This window comes from Stenella coeruleoalba, assembly GCF_951394435.1.
Source record: "Stenella coeruleoalba genome assembly, chromosome: 4".
Classification (NCBI taxonomy): Eukaryota; Metazoa; Chordata; class Mammalia; order Artiodactyla; family Delphinidae; genus Stenella; species Stenella coeruleoalba.
In genome coordinates, this window is record NC_137149.1 from 107,211,513 (window position 1) to 107,228,527 (window position 17,015).

General features: G+C 34.5%; 1 protein-coding gene across 3 annotated transcripts in view; it reads right to left on the reverse strand.

Annotated features, from left to right (window-relative positions):
- The window catches only part of ANTXR2 (ANTXR cell adhesion molecule 2), a 165,618-nt gene that overhangs the window by 130,192 nt on the left and 18,411 nt on the right, over nucleotides 1-17,015 (reverse strand). For all 3 annotated transcript variants that reach the window (XR_013827924.1, XM_079919182.1, XM_079919181.1), the window contains exons 5-7: nucleotides 16,644-16,751; nucleotides 16,442-16,510; nucleotides 15,574-15,654 (exon numbers count right to left, since the gene is read on the reverse strand). Coding sequence is in view for 2 of the 3 variants with exons in the window: in XM_079919182.1 (XP_079775308.1) it covers nucleotides 15,574-15,654; nucleotides 16,442-16,510; nucleotides 16,644-16,751 (258 nt within the window). In the remaining variant the exon portion in view is untranslated. The remainder of the gene's footprint in view (nucleotides 1-15,573; nucleotides 15,655-16,441; nucleotides 16,511-16,643; nucleotides 16,752-17,015) is intronic.

Here is a 17,015-nt window from a genome sequence, read left to right on the forward strand (position 1 = left end):
AAATAACCAAAGAGATTCCAGAGTCACCCAAAGACTGTCACGGCCCAAACACCTTGTGGTCTGCTATTTTATCTTCGATAATCAACACTCCTTTGACGAGTGAGTACCTTTTTTCATTTAAGAATTGAGGACCATTGTCAAAGGTTAATGTATCCTCTTGGAAGGGAAGTATCTCAAATCACTATCATCTTTAAATATTTTGACATAATTCAGATAACAAGACTCTGAAAGGAACAGAATACAAAAGATTTGCCAAAGGAATATGAAGCTAAAAAGGTTTTGCCAAAGGAATATGAAGCTAATAATACCCTAACTAGCAAAATTGGGGTATCATTGCTTTAGTTTTGACCAATTTGAAATAAAAATGAGAACTGAGCCTCGAAAATGGACGGTCAAAAGAAAACATAAAGCCCCCCAAATCTATTTTATCTGGTGACAATTCTTGAAAGAATTTATTTTAAAATAAATCCTGTTAAGGAAACGGACTGATCTTACAGCTTACAATCTTTTTACTAGTTATTTTAGGCACACCTCTATCAGCATTACAGAAAAATGTTTTGGACATCAAGAAAATTATGAGAGAGGCTTAAAGATTGCATCTATTGGAATTAGAAATCATTTTTTTAAAAAATTCCTTAGAATAAGGTAAATCAAGAAATTATAAAGAGATTTTCCAAAAGCTGTGTCAAAGACTATGCAACCCAGAATGACCTGTGTGAATTTCTGAAATTATGTTGGTTTTCTTTCTCCTAAAAATATTGGCCATAATTAAATCAGATCTCAAACTGTTAAGAAAATGTTTGTGTTGACTTCCTCTTTCGATTTGATGTATTTCATCATAACATTTCTAAAATGGTAGTTCTAATAGCAAGATCAAATGATCAATTCTAATGGATCTCTCCTTAAGGCTGGAGAATAAACACCTTCAAGGTCCATTGATGGTCTACTGTTCTGAAGTCAGACCCTGTTTATCCCCTATAAAGTATTTTGATTTTCAAGAATAAGTTCAGGATAATTTAGAAATTTATGTTCTATTCAAGTCTGAGATTAATTAAATTAAATTACATTAAGCAGAGATTAAGAATAACTAAACGTTGGTTACATCTTGCAGTAACTTGTATAATATACATTTATATATAAGAATACACTTACATTAGTTTAATATCCATACTTAATCATTTTAACAAAATGAGTTCTATAGAAATGATATTATTGAATGAAAAAGTGATTCAGGTAACATATTCATTGAAAGACAAGCAGTTTAGACCATGAGTCATTAAACTGGCATCACCATCTGACAAAATCTAGATGAATCCCCCTCAGAACACTACTACCTTTCTCTAAAGTTTATTTTGATTTTTTTTATTGAGTGTTGAATCACCTCCTCTATTAGAAGACAAACTCTGAGCATAGAAATGGGATCATATTATACTGTGCTAACCTTCCAAGACTAGCACATTGCTTTGTACACACAGTACAACAACAAAAATGCTTAGAGAATACAGATTGAATGCACGAATTAATGAGAATATTAAATATGTCTATCTAGAAAGCAAATCAACAATCATAAAAAGACCAAGATAAAGCAAATAAAGTTAATTTATGTGAAAATCATCTAGCCTTTCAAAAAATTGTAAAGGTTGGAAATCCAAAGACCCGTAATTTGAAACTAAGTTCACCAAAACCATCTTCACATGATAAATAGAGAGCAAGAAAATGTGGTGGGGAAAGAAATGAAAGAAGAAATTGTATGCATTTTAGAAAATAAAATTTGCTCTAAATTTGGTTTTTCTATCTAGAGTTTACCATGTTGCTATTTTAGGAAAAGAACAACTAGAAGTTGCTGTGATTTAATATTCATATGCAAATAGTTTACATTAAATTTTTAAACAAGCACTTCCATAAATACAAAGCACTTCATAATCTAGTCTCGCCAAGTAATTGCACAAGTTCAAATGCTCAAGAGCTCAAACTGGACCTATTACATTAAAATTGTCATCACTAAATGACAACTGACAGATGGGACAACTATTTTTAAACACTAGTTAATTTTTACCAACTTAAATACTGTTATTGATAGGTTGAACATTAGATCAGGTGTCCCATCTATGATAATTGATGCATTATTTTTCATACTCTGCACTTTCATCACCTGTACAACAGAGGACCTTGTAAGGATGTTTCTTCAAATATGTGTTGCCATCTGCCTTCATTAAGTCTCAACAGAAACAGAAAATAGTTTCCAATAAAGTTCGGCCTTAGTTGACATCAAGAGAGCTAATAGCACCATAGAACGAATTTAAAGGCAAACCAAATGCTATTAATAAAACCAGGGTTCTCTAAGTCATCAACATACTAGATGCAAAATTGCATCATTTGAGACTTTGGAGTCCATTTATATATTATATATATATATATAAATTGGCAAAGAACTTGATGATCACCATGAAAAAAGTATACTACTGAAGCATCTGTTCACTTAAAAAATAATATTAGTATTAAGGAATATTTATAAATGAAAAAAATATGTACATTATTACCTAATTCCTACTTTTAAATCCTCAAATGTTAATACGGATGAAAAAAGTCAAACTTTGTAAATTCAGTACAACTAGCAGCAGTCAAAAATTCAAAAGAATTTCTAACAATAATAATAATTACCATTTATTGGGTGCTTATTATGTTCTAGGAACTGTGCTAAGCACTTTATATAAATTTCTTCAATTAATCCTTCCAAGTCTTAAGAATGCATACTATTTTTATCCCCATTTTACAGATGAGAAAATTGGAACTTAAGAGAGATTTTTAAAAATTGTCCTAGAACAATTAGCTTTTAAATAGCAGAGCCAAATCTCCCCAGGTTTGATTGAGTCCAAAGCCCATTCCTCTAACCAGTGCCCTCTGCCACCCTCCAGACTTGTGATAAATGGTCTACCCATTACAAAACCTAATATCCAACAAACTAGTGAAATTCACCTGCTTGTTTTGCCTGGACACCCTTTATACTATCAAAAACAATCTAAAATCGGACTTATTTCTTATCTTCAAAATTATGTCACTAAGCTTTCACCTTTATTTATGGGGGTTTTACAGGTTTGTTTTAAAGTTCCCAACACCACTGACTGTGAATAAATTCAAATTGTAGATCATCCTATGAGTTAGTAATATATGGGATACCCAAATGGTTAGGGGCCTCTCTGTTTTTATGTATTTATTTTTCTCTATTGTCTTACTTTATTACTGCTTTCTTTCTCAAATTTGGTTTTGTACAGATAAAACACTTGTACTTTTTACTTCTCAGCATCATCCAGAAGCTAAAAGACAAGCCAGGCTACAAGAACAACAAGCTATACCAGAGGTCCTAATACTGGTATAAGAACACAACAAGCACTTGGAAACTAAAATCAAACAGTGCTTAGAAAAATTAATTTGTTATTTGATCTTAGGACAGATTTTTCCCTAAGTTTTCTTTTAGACATTTCTGATTTTAGCTCTTATATACAAATCTGTATAATCCGTTTGAAATTACTTTTTATATGTGTCATCTCACTGTCGTGGCCTCTCCCGTTGCGGAGCACAGGCTCCGGAAGCGCAGGCTCAGCGGCCATGGCTCACAGGCCCAGCCGCTCCGCGGCATGTGGGATCCTCCCTGACCGGGGCGCGTACCCGTGTCCCCTGCATCGGCAGGCGGACTCTCAACCACTGCGCCACCAGGAAAGCCCAGGACAGATTTTTTTTTCCATAAAAGTAATGATGTCAGTGGTATTTAGGTTTTATAGTTCTAAAACTCTAGAATTTGCCTGAGTCCTGGAAACAGAAAGGCACATTCAGAGCCAGAAGGCAGAAGTTTGGTGATTTTGTTTGGTTTGGTTTGGTTTTTCTCTATTTTTTCTTGATGTGGAGCAGCAAATTTTTGATACAGACTAAATGAGTCTTTGTCCCTCCCCTCTCATTGTCTCACCCGGGTTGCTAGACACACAGAGGCACTCTTTTTCTAATCACAATCATTATCCACGTTTGCCCTATCTCCCCAAATATTCTACTTCAACATAGCTGTTCTCATGTCATGAACGCATTCATACTAATATATGAATGTCAACATGTGAATGCATGACCCTTCGAACAACCTGCACAGGATTATAGCCTCAGGAGGATATTTTGTTAAGCCATGAAAATCCCTATACATGGAAATGCAGGCAACATAAACATTAGAAAAGCAAGAAACGCAAGCAGCATGAGGGAAAACATTTTCTAAAATGGGATGCCAACATTGGAAAACAAGGTCTGCCTACATGTCTGTCCCTCTGTTACTCTTTTTCTTAGTCTCTTTCCCTCCAGTATTTGTGAACCACAGGGTCTTTAAACGTTTTCAGCCTACAGTTACACCCACAGGGCACAGGTTGGGTAGGAGATAAAAGTGTGAACTTCCAGGAGGGAGAGGTCTAGGCAGAGCAGCTGATGGTATACACAAGACCATCTGCAAGACCTGTGTTCATAAACCAATAAAAATCTATAATAGAAAAGAGGCTGAAATATATAGAATTCTAAATTCTGTTACTTTGTGTAAAATGTCTACATTCCAGCTTGTTGTCCCAAACTGTGAATTAAATGCCTAAAGATGGTTTTATATATTTAATCCCTATAACAGTCACTGTCGTTTCTCATTATCAAAACTTTCTATCCTATTTAAAATGTATTTGTCTTGAATACATGTCATAAGAAAGTGAAAATCCAAGTATTTCCCCTCTTCTGAGTTGTTTGGGATAAAACTGCAGGCGGAACAATAGCATTCATCCTTACAAATTATAGCTATTTATTTTCTGTTGTTTCTAACTTGTATACAATTTCGATACGTTCTCTGTATAATTTAGATCATCAGAATACTCTCAATAGTTTGGTGAACTCCGTAAACATGAATTTCTCTACTTGTCAAGGGAGTGGGGTAGGATAAGATAAGGTTGGTAATGGCCCCCTCCGGGTTAATTTTGGTTAGTGGAAAGACTAGATGCAGCCTTAGGAGTCAGCTCTGCCTGCTGGCCTCTCTGAGATACAGATGTTTGGCAGGAGATGAAAGTAGATTCCATTGTGCTGTCCCTTTCCAGAAGTTCGACTTGGAGTATCAGAACGGTGTTTCACCCTGGATATTCCAGGCATATTCCAAATTAATTTGGATTGAGTCTGCGTCTAGTGCATGTGGTCAGGCTGCAGGATTTCACTAAAGGCCCAATTTGCATACAGAGCAACAAGGGGCAGATATGCACTTTGGAGCCAGATCTGGCAAGATTTGTGGCCGTGTGAGAACCGCTGCTAAGTCAGAGACACAACTCTTCCAAGAATCCCAGTGGCCACGAAGCAATTTCTTATCCTGCTTGACTATAGGGTTAGGATCAGATCTTTATAAGGACTGAATAATAACCAGGTGAAGTGACAGTGTTAATCACAGAAACATCTATAGCAGAAACAACCATATAGCATCAGACTTGATTTCTTCTTTCTTAGATATTTTAAGATACATATGAAACAACGATATTTTGAGTATCTTGTAAGATACATATGAAACCATATTGAGATCTTGTAAGTTCCTGAACATGTTTACATAAGGGACATGCTATAATGACAAATATGGAACATGTAGGGAGTAGTAAAAGCCATATCATGGCCCTAAAAAATGCATACAATGAATATAGCTGTGGCCTTTTTCTTCTGGCATTGAAGATAAAATGGGATTAATTAGTGGAGAATTATAGTTGGGCTATATCCAAGATAAAATTTAGCATGGAATTAGTTAAGATGGGGGGGATGAAGTAAAATATTACTTAGGACCTACAGTGTCTTGGAAGTTCATGTTGAATTTGGGAGCAATATCTAGGTCTTATGATTTGAAGATCAAGCATCCAGTTTAAATGAAACAAACAAACAAAAACCCACTTCCTACAACTAGTATAAACAAAGACAGATTTTAAAAATCTATATTTTTTGCAATTTCTAAATGGTGATGGTAAAGATACTGTATTTGGAAAATAGAGCCCATTCCAGAAGAAACTATGTAAAAACTTTTATAATGAATAATAATACTTCATATTTAAAACCAATCTAATATAAAAGGTATATAACACAATGTTATAAACAGCAGCTTCTCAATTAATATTTATTGAATTAATAGAAGAGTAAATGCAAAACTTTCTAATAAAAAGCACAAGCATTTTGGCTATAAGACAAATAAATGGGGTATGTAACAATGAACAGTTAAGTATATTTAAAATTACAGAGCTTAATGAGGGGCTACTTGAGTCAATCAAATCACATCTTTGGTCACACACAATGAAAGGAAAACTTATTTGTATAGTTCAAATTTTGGTAATCAACGGCGCTCATAAGGCATTGAGCCAAATGCAAAAATAAATTTTTTTTAACAAACAGAAAAAGAAACAATAAAAACAACATGAAAAGAAACAAATTTAAGATATGCATCTTCTTTTAAAAAGAGGGCTGATTCTGGATAGTATATGTGAAAGAGCAAAAGGATATTAAGTCCCATTGAATGAATGTGACCTTCTTTTTTAAGGTCAATTCTAAATAAAAAAAATTTTCCCCAAAAAACAGATTATTTCTTCACACTTAAATTCAATATGCTACCCAAACATCTCCAACATTTTTAACCTTATTCAAAATTCAAAATATTCATTCTGGCAATAATTTTCTAACACTGACTTTGAGTATACAACATAATGTACAACAGAACGTTACAGATAATTTACAAATACCTTCAGTGTATCCTAACAAATAGAAACTGCTAATTTCCATGACATACAGCATGTCAGAAAATATCAGTAATAATAATAATAAGGTCTAAAAACACAAGCTACTTTTTTTCTGACTCACTGAGAAGCTTAAGCACTACAGGAGTTCATCCCAAATATGAAGCATTCCAAGTTTAAATCTCATAAGGAAAAATCACTGCACAGCATTAGTTCCCCAAAAAAGATCTCCCTAAAATGAAGCTTTAGTAATTAGCCACACATGTGCATAAAATAAGCAGCTAAAACAACTGGAAAGATGTTTCTCACAATCTTTTCTTGTTTGCTTTTTTACCTTTCAACATTCAGATATGATTTTATTTTCTCTCTAGGTGTGAAACATTCCTACCAAATATATTTTTCTCTAAGAGGTAATACGTCAATGAAAAACAATTGCAATTTGTAGTTATGTGTTTTGGTTGTGTTTGTTTTTTTTAAATGCTTGGAGCTCCAAAATGCCAGTTGCTCAATACAGCATGTTCTGCACTGACCCATTTCTAAATATGGATTTTCTCTCCCTTTGCAAGTAAGTGAGTAGTGTAAGCACAAGTGACAAATTCTAAACAAACTTTTACTCTAATAAATCTAGGGAAGAATGTAAGTTATAATCATTGCCTTTTACTCCTCTCTGTTCCAAACATAACAGATGAGTAGTTCTGATTATACTGTTGGTGAAATTACGCCCATATCACAAATTGTGAAAGAAAATAGTGAAACGACATTTAAGTTCTTAAGTTCTTAAGTTGCGTTTTCATAACAAATCATAATAGCAGGTCTTCCTTTCTCACTATACCATAGAAATACGCCCCAAAGTGGATTGTGATATGAAACAAAAGTTTATATGTCTCTGATTTTTTTCCTTTCTTTTGTTCAGCACAAACTCAGAATAATCATTTAATGCTTTCCTAAAGGATAAATAGACTTTCCATAAAAAGTGCACTGAAATTATGGAGTAAAGTAATAATAAATGTACTATTTGTTCAGAATCTAAAGAAATTGAGTCCCAACATGTTTTTCATTTTGATGCATATATTATTTCATATTAGTCCTCTTTACCCACTCCCTTGTTTCATTAAATAAAACATGAAATAGACCTGACAAGCATGATAAATCTATACTTGTTCTATTTGATTTTTCAGAAATCCAGAGTGGCAAATAAACTATTTCCCTATGCAACAAGCATAGAAAAAAAAAAAAAAAAGCTTTATCAGTTCTATTGACTTTACAAACACATATCCCTAAAACTTGTAAGCTCAGAAAAGTCATGGGTACCACATCCATCTCTGTAACCCAACATCAGAAAAGTGTCTTGAACACAGTAAGTTCAAAAATATGCTTCCAAATAAATTAGGAATTATTATTTCAGGAGGGAAAATGAGATATAACTGAGAAATTACGCATTTACGCATCATAATTTACACTGATGGTACATTTAATCATAAATCTTAACCATTTTATCCCCCTTTTTAATGTCCTTCGACTCAACTGAATTTGCTTTCAAAAACAAGTGAGGCTCTAAAGGTCATCTTCTTTTGTAGCCCAACAGATTAATGTTAAGAAGCAAACATTTGGCACTTAATTTTCGCTATGTAACCTAATGCCACCACTTTAGTTTTCTCACAAAATATCACAAAAAACTGTAATTATTTTTCCAAAATGGATTTGATTTCCTTACACTACAATCCCAACTAAAGAAAGAAGGAAAGAATAATGTTATTATTAAGTAAAATTATCATGCAAATGCAAATAGACCATTGGACAAAGGATGTCAAGATTATAAAATTTCAGTAAATTAAATGACTATTTTAAAGCAAATTTTCTATTTGTATTTTTTAGTTAATTGGAATTTAGAAGGAATGGAGTGCCTTATTAGAATATGTCAAAAATATTTTAAATGTATTTTAATACAGTGGACTGTAATACTATTGATTTTTCTTCCCTACCCAGAACATTTTTTCATCCTTACACATCTATGAAGTGTTCCCTTTCTATTGGGAAAACTGGTCTCTACTCCATGTGGTCCTGGTGAGGCTGTCAATCATTAGCCCTCTCCACCTTGCTCCCAATCTTTCATCACAGGGGTGGGCATGTTACTCAGGCTGGTCCAAATATGTTTGTTGACTATGTAATTGTTACAGGAATAAGCACTTGACTCAACTGAGTCAATCAGAGTCCTTAACTGGGACAGAATATACTGATGCCCAGAGACAACAGCTCTCTCTTTCCAATGGGCTTGCTAATTGAGGCCCATGTAAGCTGAAACACTTGGCAATTACTTTCAACAGCCACTCATGGGAACAAGGAGAGAATGAGGCAAATAGAATCACAGGCAAAACTTACAAAGGGAGACCTTAAGAACATGGATTGGTTCCCTGGATCTAACTGTACCTGAGGCAATTTCCTCCTCTGGACCACCCAGTTAGTTAGATAAGCCCATACCTCTCTCTTTTTTTTTTTTTTTTCCCTTAAGCTAGTATGAACTTGCTTTTTGTCACTTGTAACCAGAAGTCTTAATACAGTGGAATATAAATAAGAGGATAAAGTCAAAATAATATGGAATCAGAAGTCAATTCAAAATAAAGTATTTTCTGGCAGAAAAAAGGAGTTGATTTTTTTAATGCTTAAACACACCATAATTATATTTTAAAAATATAAAAATATTTTCAAGAAGCATGGATTTTATTTATTCATTCATTGATAAACATGAATTAGGCAATAACTACTAACCCAACACTGTATTAGGCAAAAAAAGGAGGAGGTGGGAAATATGGTCCCAACCTTCCTAACCATTAATGTGAAAGATGTTATAAGGAGACACCTTATCTATATTCAGTACTAAAGATCCTTGGATAAATGGAAGCCCGGAAGAATCTGATGCACAGTGAGCCTCATGCTACAGCCAGTCCTTTTTAAAAGGAGTCCTAGAAACTGATTTCCAATTTTGAGTAAGTTGTACCAGTTTGACTTTTTTTTTCCTGTGAATATATCTTTATAGTTAGCTCAGACTTTAGGTTTTCCATTAAACCATAATTTTATAAATAGACATTTCCACAACTAAGCAGTCGACATTCATAGCAGAACCTGCTAAAAGCATTTAAGCTAAAGTCTTGTCAGAATGTTTATTAGGTACCCTCTTCTATGAAAATGATTTTCCTGTAGAGAAAATGATTTTGCAATGTCTTCTCATTCCATTAAAACATAGACACCTTTCTTAGATACTTTTTAAAAATAATAATAACGACAATAGGTATTACTGAGAAAAACAACTTGGCTCCAAAGATCAAATGAAGCTTATATTTCCAGCACTATGAATGAAGTTACTTTTTTAAATGTATATTTTACTTTTTTCAGTAAAAAAGTAAACAATCTATTACAGTTTTATTTAAATTTCCTACACGTGTGAGTCATTCCTTTCCTATTTAGGCTCCTTTACTTCCCCATTAGGCACTTAGGAACTTTGCTGCCATCCCCTAGGATGCAGTGTTCTTAATTCTTTTGGATCAGGGTTATTTATAAAAACAGCTTCACAACTGATTTATCTCTTATGCTTAATATTTTTGAGGTGTGCTATCAAAAACAAATTATGGAAATAATTGGAAAGAGTAAAACATCTCATGGTCTTGTTTTTAGAAAAAAAGGAGGGGCTTTTCCACATCACTTTGATTTTTATTCTTTCCCTGTTACTCACTAATCGTGGTTTTGTTTTATTTTTAATGTTCTCTTACACAGCACTGCCTTATGAAACACTGCACTACAAACCACATGGTACTCACAGGTTAGTCTGACCTATCCTAGTTTGAATACAATTTTATTTTCTAATAAAAGTTCTACAATCACCTTTCCAAGAAACCAAATATAATTGTTTAACAATTCTAAGATCTGTGGAAAACAGAATTATATCCTTGTGTTGGTGGGCAAGGGAGAGGAGAAAGAACAAGAGGAGGAAGAATGACTCAATTCTGCAGTTTTCTGATTTGAACATTTCCCTGGATCTCCACTTCCCTCAGTGACATCGCCCACCGGGATTTCTTCCCAGGCCCAATTCACCTTCTCTCCCTGCCCTCCTGCCCAATTCCACTTTGTCCTCTAACACTCTGACCCCTCTGTGAAAACAGCGTTCACTTTCAATGCTTCTAGATACTCATATTATCAGGGTTGGAAGGCCCAGGTTACACTTGACTGCCCTCTCTGTCCTTTTCATCCTATATCCAGTGAGCTCCCAGGTTCTATTAATTTTTTAAAGCTTCCCACATTTACCTTTTTATTTCCAGTTTTCACAGCCATCACAATTTTAACAACAACAACTAGCATTTGCCAGCTAATATTTGCCAGACGCTTCAGAGCCTGGCTCAGAAAGATCAAACAGTTTCATACCTAGAGGTTCAGCCCCACCCTGTTCCTGACATAATTCTGACCAGAGCAGAGAATTTATTAATTGCTTCCCTTGCAGTCCTTGACCTAGTTTTATTGTGAAAGACCCAGAATCCCAGTGCCTGAGATTAGCCCTAAGGAACTATAGTCCATTGGGCCTGTGGTTTCCCCTTAACAAAGTAACATTTCTACTTTGAATCACTAATTAGCACCACAAGTTCCCCCACAAGAATTGTGGCTCTTTTTTCTGAATGGAGGATTCTGAAATTCTACATAGCTTTTGCCATGGGAATTCTGAATCTTCTTTTCCAGTTGTTGGCTGGGTCCTAGACCTATGCCCTGAGAATTCGGAACTAGGGCACAGCCAGATACTTGACTTTGCGCAGCTACACCATCTAGAAATCCTTGTTGTTACGACCCATTTGCTAGATCTGATCCTTGCACATATCAATACCACCCCTCTTTAGATCTAAGTCATTGATCATGTAGAATGTTGGCCATCTCTCTCAGTGGACTACCCTACAGAAGGATCAATAATCCCATCCTACATGGTCCTAGCTTCCAGCCATTCCTAGTTTCCTACCACATGTTTTAAAGTCAGCCCCTCTGAGTTAGATCACTCTTAATCATTATTTAATTTAATTCACAAAACGATTCACTGATATAGATATCATTATCCTCATTTGACTGATGAGAATTGTAAAACTCAGAGAGATTACACTATAGGAGGTACACAAGGTCACATGGCTAGGCAGTGGCAGAGTTGGAACCCACACTCAGGTCTTCGTATTTTCCCATCTCATATCGTCTTCACTATGTTAGGTTTCCTTTCACCATGTTTCACAAGCACTATTGAAAGAGACATAACACAGCTTTTCATCTTTCAAATCATCCCATACATTACCATAAGCATATTCCACCTAAACTTTCACTGTTATAAATTTCATGCTCTAAATTAATCTTCCATGGTTCCTCGACTACTTATGCAAAAAGAGCCATTTCACCACTCAAACATTTGAGGGTCTCCATAATCTGGATCCAACCTACCTACCAATGTTTATCCCCCACATCATTCCACCATCCAAGCCAAACCCTCCTGTGCCTTAGCCATTCAGCCCAGGCTGTTTCTGAAGTTCTGTGTTCCTTGTTTCTAATTAAATCTACTCCAATTGTCAGAGCACAGTTCAGATCCCACCACAAAAAGCCTCCCATGACTTCATATAACCAAACTCATTCCACCTCTCTGCCAACGTTACTCTAGCCATATTGGTATTTTAACACAAACTGCATGACAGGATTCCTTTTTATCACATAGGGTGACTCACTGAAATTTCCCTTTTCCAAATTCCCACACTTTGTAATTCTCGCAGGGCGCCACCATATTCCAAACCTCGAATCGTCATTTTCCAGCCTCTTTAGAATAAAGAATTTGTCTTATATAAGTTTGTGTCCCCTCTTCCAAGCTTAATACCATGCCCTAACATAGTAAGAGCTCAATAAATGAGGAAATGAAAGAATACATTATACAACAGGAAAAGGAGGGTAAAAAAGAGGAAAAGGTTTTCACCAGTACCTCCTTGAGATAATGAATTCTAAACCCTCATATATGCTAATTAAGAGTAGAGGTTAAACCAACAGTACAAAAAATGTTATGTACGTATCATGTTTGCTGGGATAGAAATCTAAAAATTTTGAAATGATACATTTCCCTCCAAATTAAAATAGAGCATTAAAATGATTTTCCGAATCAAATAAATTTTAGAAAAGGTATTAAGTTGTTAATATGTTCATAACAAAGGCCTTTTACAGTCCCTTGTTTTGAAGTTATAAAAGTTAGAACTACTATAGTGTTTCTTCTTTTTCCAAAAAACTATAATGAAGAAAGGCTCCAAAATTAAACTCTTATCCTTGCTGATTAAAAAGTTGATTCTAAACAAACTATGCCTTAACAAAATATGATGTCTTTTACAATAAGGGGACCAGACCATCTAGGTCACTGGATTTTAGTGGGCAGGGGAAGGGAGGACAAAGAAAACAAGAAAACCATTTATCACTTTTTCTCAATTAAAGATTAACTTCAGGGAAATTAATGCACTGACAATAAGGCCAGATGTATTTAAATAACTTCTAGCAGGAAAAATAAATTATCAATCAATTTAGCAAATATTTTGCCTTCAGAGTACCAAACATCTGAAAGATTTAAATTTTCTGATTTCTTCCATTTGCTTAGCTTTGTGTAAATACATTCCACAGTACCATGTTACCCATTAGTTTGGTAAACCATAAAGAACAGAGAGAGATTCTCTTCTCTCAGCTCTTACCCTGAAATACACTATATGTGTTTAAATACCATATATAATTTTTAAAGATATGATGGTACTTTGTAAATATAAAGGGTAATTCAAATTTGAGGCAGAAGTACAGCTTTTGTCTATTACCAGAGGTGGTACAATCTCTGCCTTGAAGAGAGATAAAGTGCTTGATTTAGTGCCTTAAATTTCTACAAAGTGGGCAGAAATCCCAAGCTATTATCATGTTGATAGAAATCTCAACCATTAGTGAGATCAACTTTGATTGTAATGCTCCATTTGTCTACCTGCCTACTCTCCCAAGTTACTGCTAGGGTTTCCCCAGAGTCTGGCTTCGCTCAGGATCACTTACAACTCCTTTTGTGACAAAATAGCTGCAGTTTAACTATAATGAGATGATAGCTATACCCATCAGCCCCCTCCAGATGAAATTCAAGAGGCTTTGTTCATAATGTGTAGCTAAAATAACGCAAATTTGTCTAAGTTCATGCTAAATCTTTCGACATAACATACTTGAGCTAAAGTCCATCAAGAACTTCAGGCGAGAAACACTGTAGTTCGAAATTCCATTCTAAATTTTTCTTATACAAATTTAAAAAGTGAAATTGAACAAATAAATATAATAAAACAATAACAACTTTATCTCCTCCAGTAGTCAACTACTAATTCTTTGAAGGAGATATTTGTAGTCATAACCCACAAAAACAGAGTTTTCAAAAGCCAGTTAGTCACCTGGAGAATTTTGAATTAATCCTTTTATATAGAGAAAAAAAAATTGCAAAGGGGAAAACCTACAGAGGTCTTTTCTCCTTCCCAGTATAAATATAAAAATAATTACAAATTCCCAAGTACAATAAAATTCTATTTAAAATACAATACACTGATTTGTTTTTTACAGGGTCAAATTATCCTCCCTTTTGCATTGTCAATACATTTTCCTATATTGTAAAACAAATCACAGTTGTAGAGTATGTACCTTGAATCTACCTACAAAAGTATTTATTACTTTTTTACATTGAATTTTTTTCCTGAAACTAAACACATACGTAAACTCCTAAAATAATTGAATCTCTGTTCCATTCTGCACTTATATTTGGCCTGTCCACTAGTCGTACTGATATGTTTTAGAATCAAATTGTATATTTTTCCTGAAAAGATCCACTTATTAAGAGGAAAAAAGCCTACATACTACCAAAAGCAAATTCAATAAATCTCAGTTTCTGAAAAACATGATTTTTAAAAACAAATTTTAAATTCCAGAACCAAATGTCAGAAAAAACCTGAGATTTTTTTTCCTTCAAGAAATACCCAAAGATTAAAGAAAAAGCTTTGGCTTAGAGAATATATTCTAATTCTAGGTTTTTAATTCTAATAATTCTAATACTTCTATTTTAGGATGTTGTTTACCAAAATATCATAAATATTTAATAGCAACTGCTCCTGGTGCTTCTAGCAAAAGGCAGTAAAACGAAACATAAACCTCAGCTGTGAAAGCCCAAGAGTTTTGCTTTGCATTTCATCACTCCACTTCCCCATACCCTGTTTAGGATGGCCCGGATTCTAATGATCACCAGAGGCAGCTCAACTGAATTCCAGACAGAAATATTATGAGCTCCAGTGAAACTATTAATCATTAAAATGGAAAGAACAACAATCGCAGTCAAATACTCTGCCACCCGTTCGAGTTGCCTGACTGATAGCTAAGAAATACCATATTTGGAGGAGGAAGCAATCACACATTCCAATCCAAATTTTTATTTTACTCTTCTATAAAGCCCATAAAACTTTCAAGATATCAAGACAGTGAGGAACTCCATGCTCAAAGCGTGCTCTGAGACTGCTTATGAAAATCTTAAACTTGAAATCACAAACCCAGGCTCACAGAGCTCAATTTGCAAGAATTAATACCAAATCTCACTTAACAAACAAAATCCAGATCTTTTACAATTTCCCTGCATTTGCAATACCCAACAAACTTCCTTCTTAACTTCTTTCTTCAAGATAATGACCCACTGAACTGTATATCAAGATTACTTCCTATAGTTTAAAATATATCTAAAATTACGAGCCTTTCCTGACCCCAGAGAAATACTCACAGAATTAATTATTCCTTTAAGAGCTTGAAATCCACCTTTGACAGGGAAAACTTGTTCCTTAGAATCAGCAATTCTTTCGAGCTTTAGAAAAAGGAGGACATTTTAATTGAGAGGTGGTTGAGACATACAACATTTTATACACTTCATTACATGTCAATTACATTCACCTGAAAAATTACACCAGAGGATTAATTCACTGTCAGGAACTGAAGGTGATGGGACTAGTGTTACTCTAAATGCATCACAAAAAAATAAACTGAGATCAGGCACAGCCCCTTTACACTGGCATCAAGTTTCAATTTCCAAACAGCTCAGAGTTTTACTAGCTGTAAATGTCATGAGACACAGGAGCCTCAGTCACACTCAACCAAATATTTAAATGTAAAATCATTTTGTGAGTGGGAAATAAATTTAATACATAAACCCTCAAAGATTCATGAAAAAAAATTGGTTCTTTAGGGAAAATTATTAAAGATTTCTCCTACACAGACTTCCCAAATCCCTGAACTCCTGAGTTGAGTTTTCAAACTAAAACATTTGAACAAGACTTGTCATGATAATCTTGTCAGTTGAGTTAAAGAAGAGGAGTATGCATATTGTTTTAACCCGACAGCTTTTCCAATATTAGTTCCTTCAAATGGAATAAATGTTCAAGAAAATTAGAGCTTTGTCTTCAGCTTGCTTAGGTAATGAAGCCTGTCAAATTCAGACATTATTAACCCAGAGCTCAAGACATGGGGCCATTTTTATAGAAAATCTTTAATGACTGATTTGAGTCATAATAAGTCATCAGTGAGAAAAATCTGATAAACTCTCCTTAAGACAGTTATGTGATTTAGATTAAAGGCTGCAGATCTGCTGGACTTACTTGAGCTTGTTCAAAGTCAAGGACACCAACACAATAAACTCTAGCCCCAAGGGACCTGGATATTTTTGCCTGTTGAGAGAATGAGAGAGGGACAGAGAGAGGAAGACAGAGAGGTGAATTATTCAAATGTCAGGCTAATACATGCAGAGACATACAGCAAAGTACACTGGGGTGTAAAGAACAGTTTCAGTTCAATACTCACCTCTTTCTCTGCATATGATGGCACCAGACCATCCAACTTCCCATCTGTCAGAGCAATTATGATACTGGAGGTTTTTAAGCCTCCTGCTTTCTCAATTTGTTCATTTGCCTGAAAATGAAGAATAATTGTCCAACTCATAAGTTAATCTTAACTTTTAACCAGCATGTTCCATCAAGCTGAATTTTAAGTCTGACAAAATCAAAATATTATGAACTGGCTTTTAAAACAGGGTATTTTGTGTTAACTATTTTAATTTGAAATATACATATATTCACATTATAGAGTAGTTAGTATAGGGTTTAAATGATAAAGATTTTAGCCTTGGCTGACTATAACCACAAAGAAAATGTGGTTCTCTGAATATAGCCATAG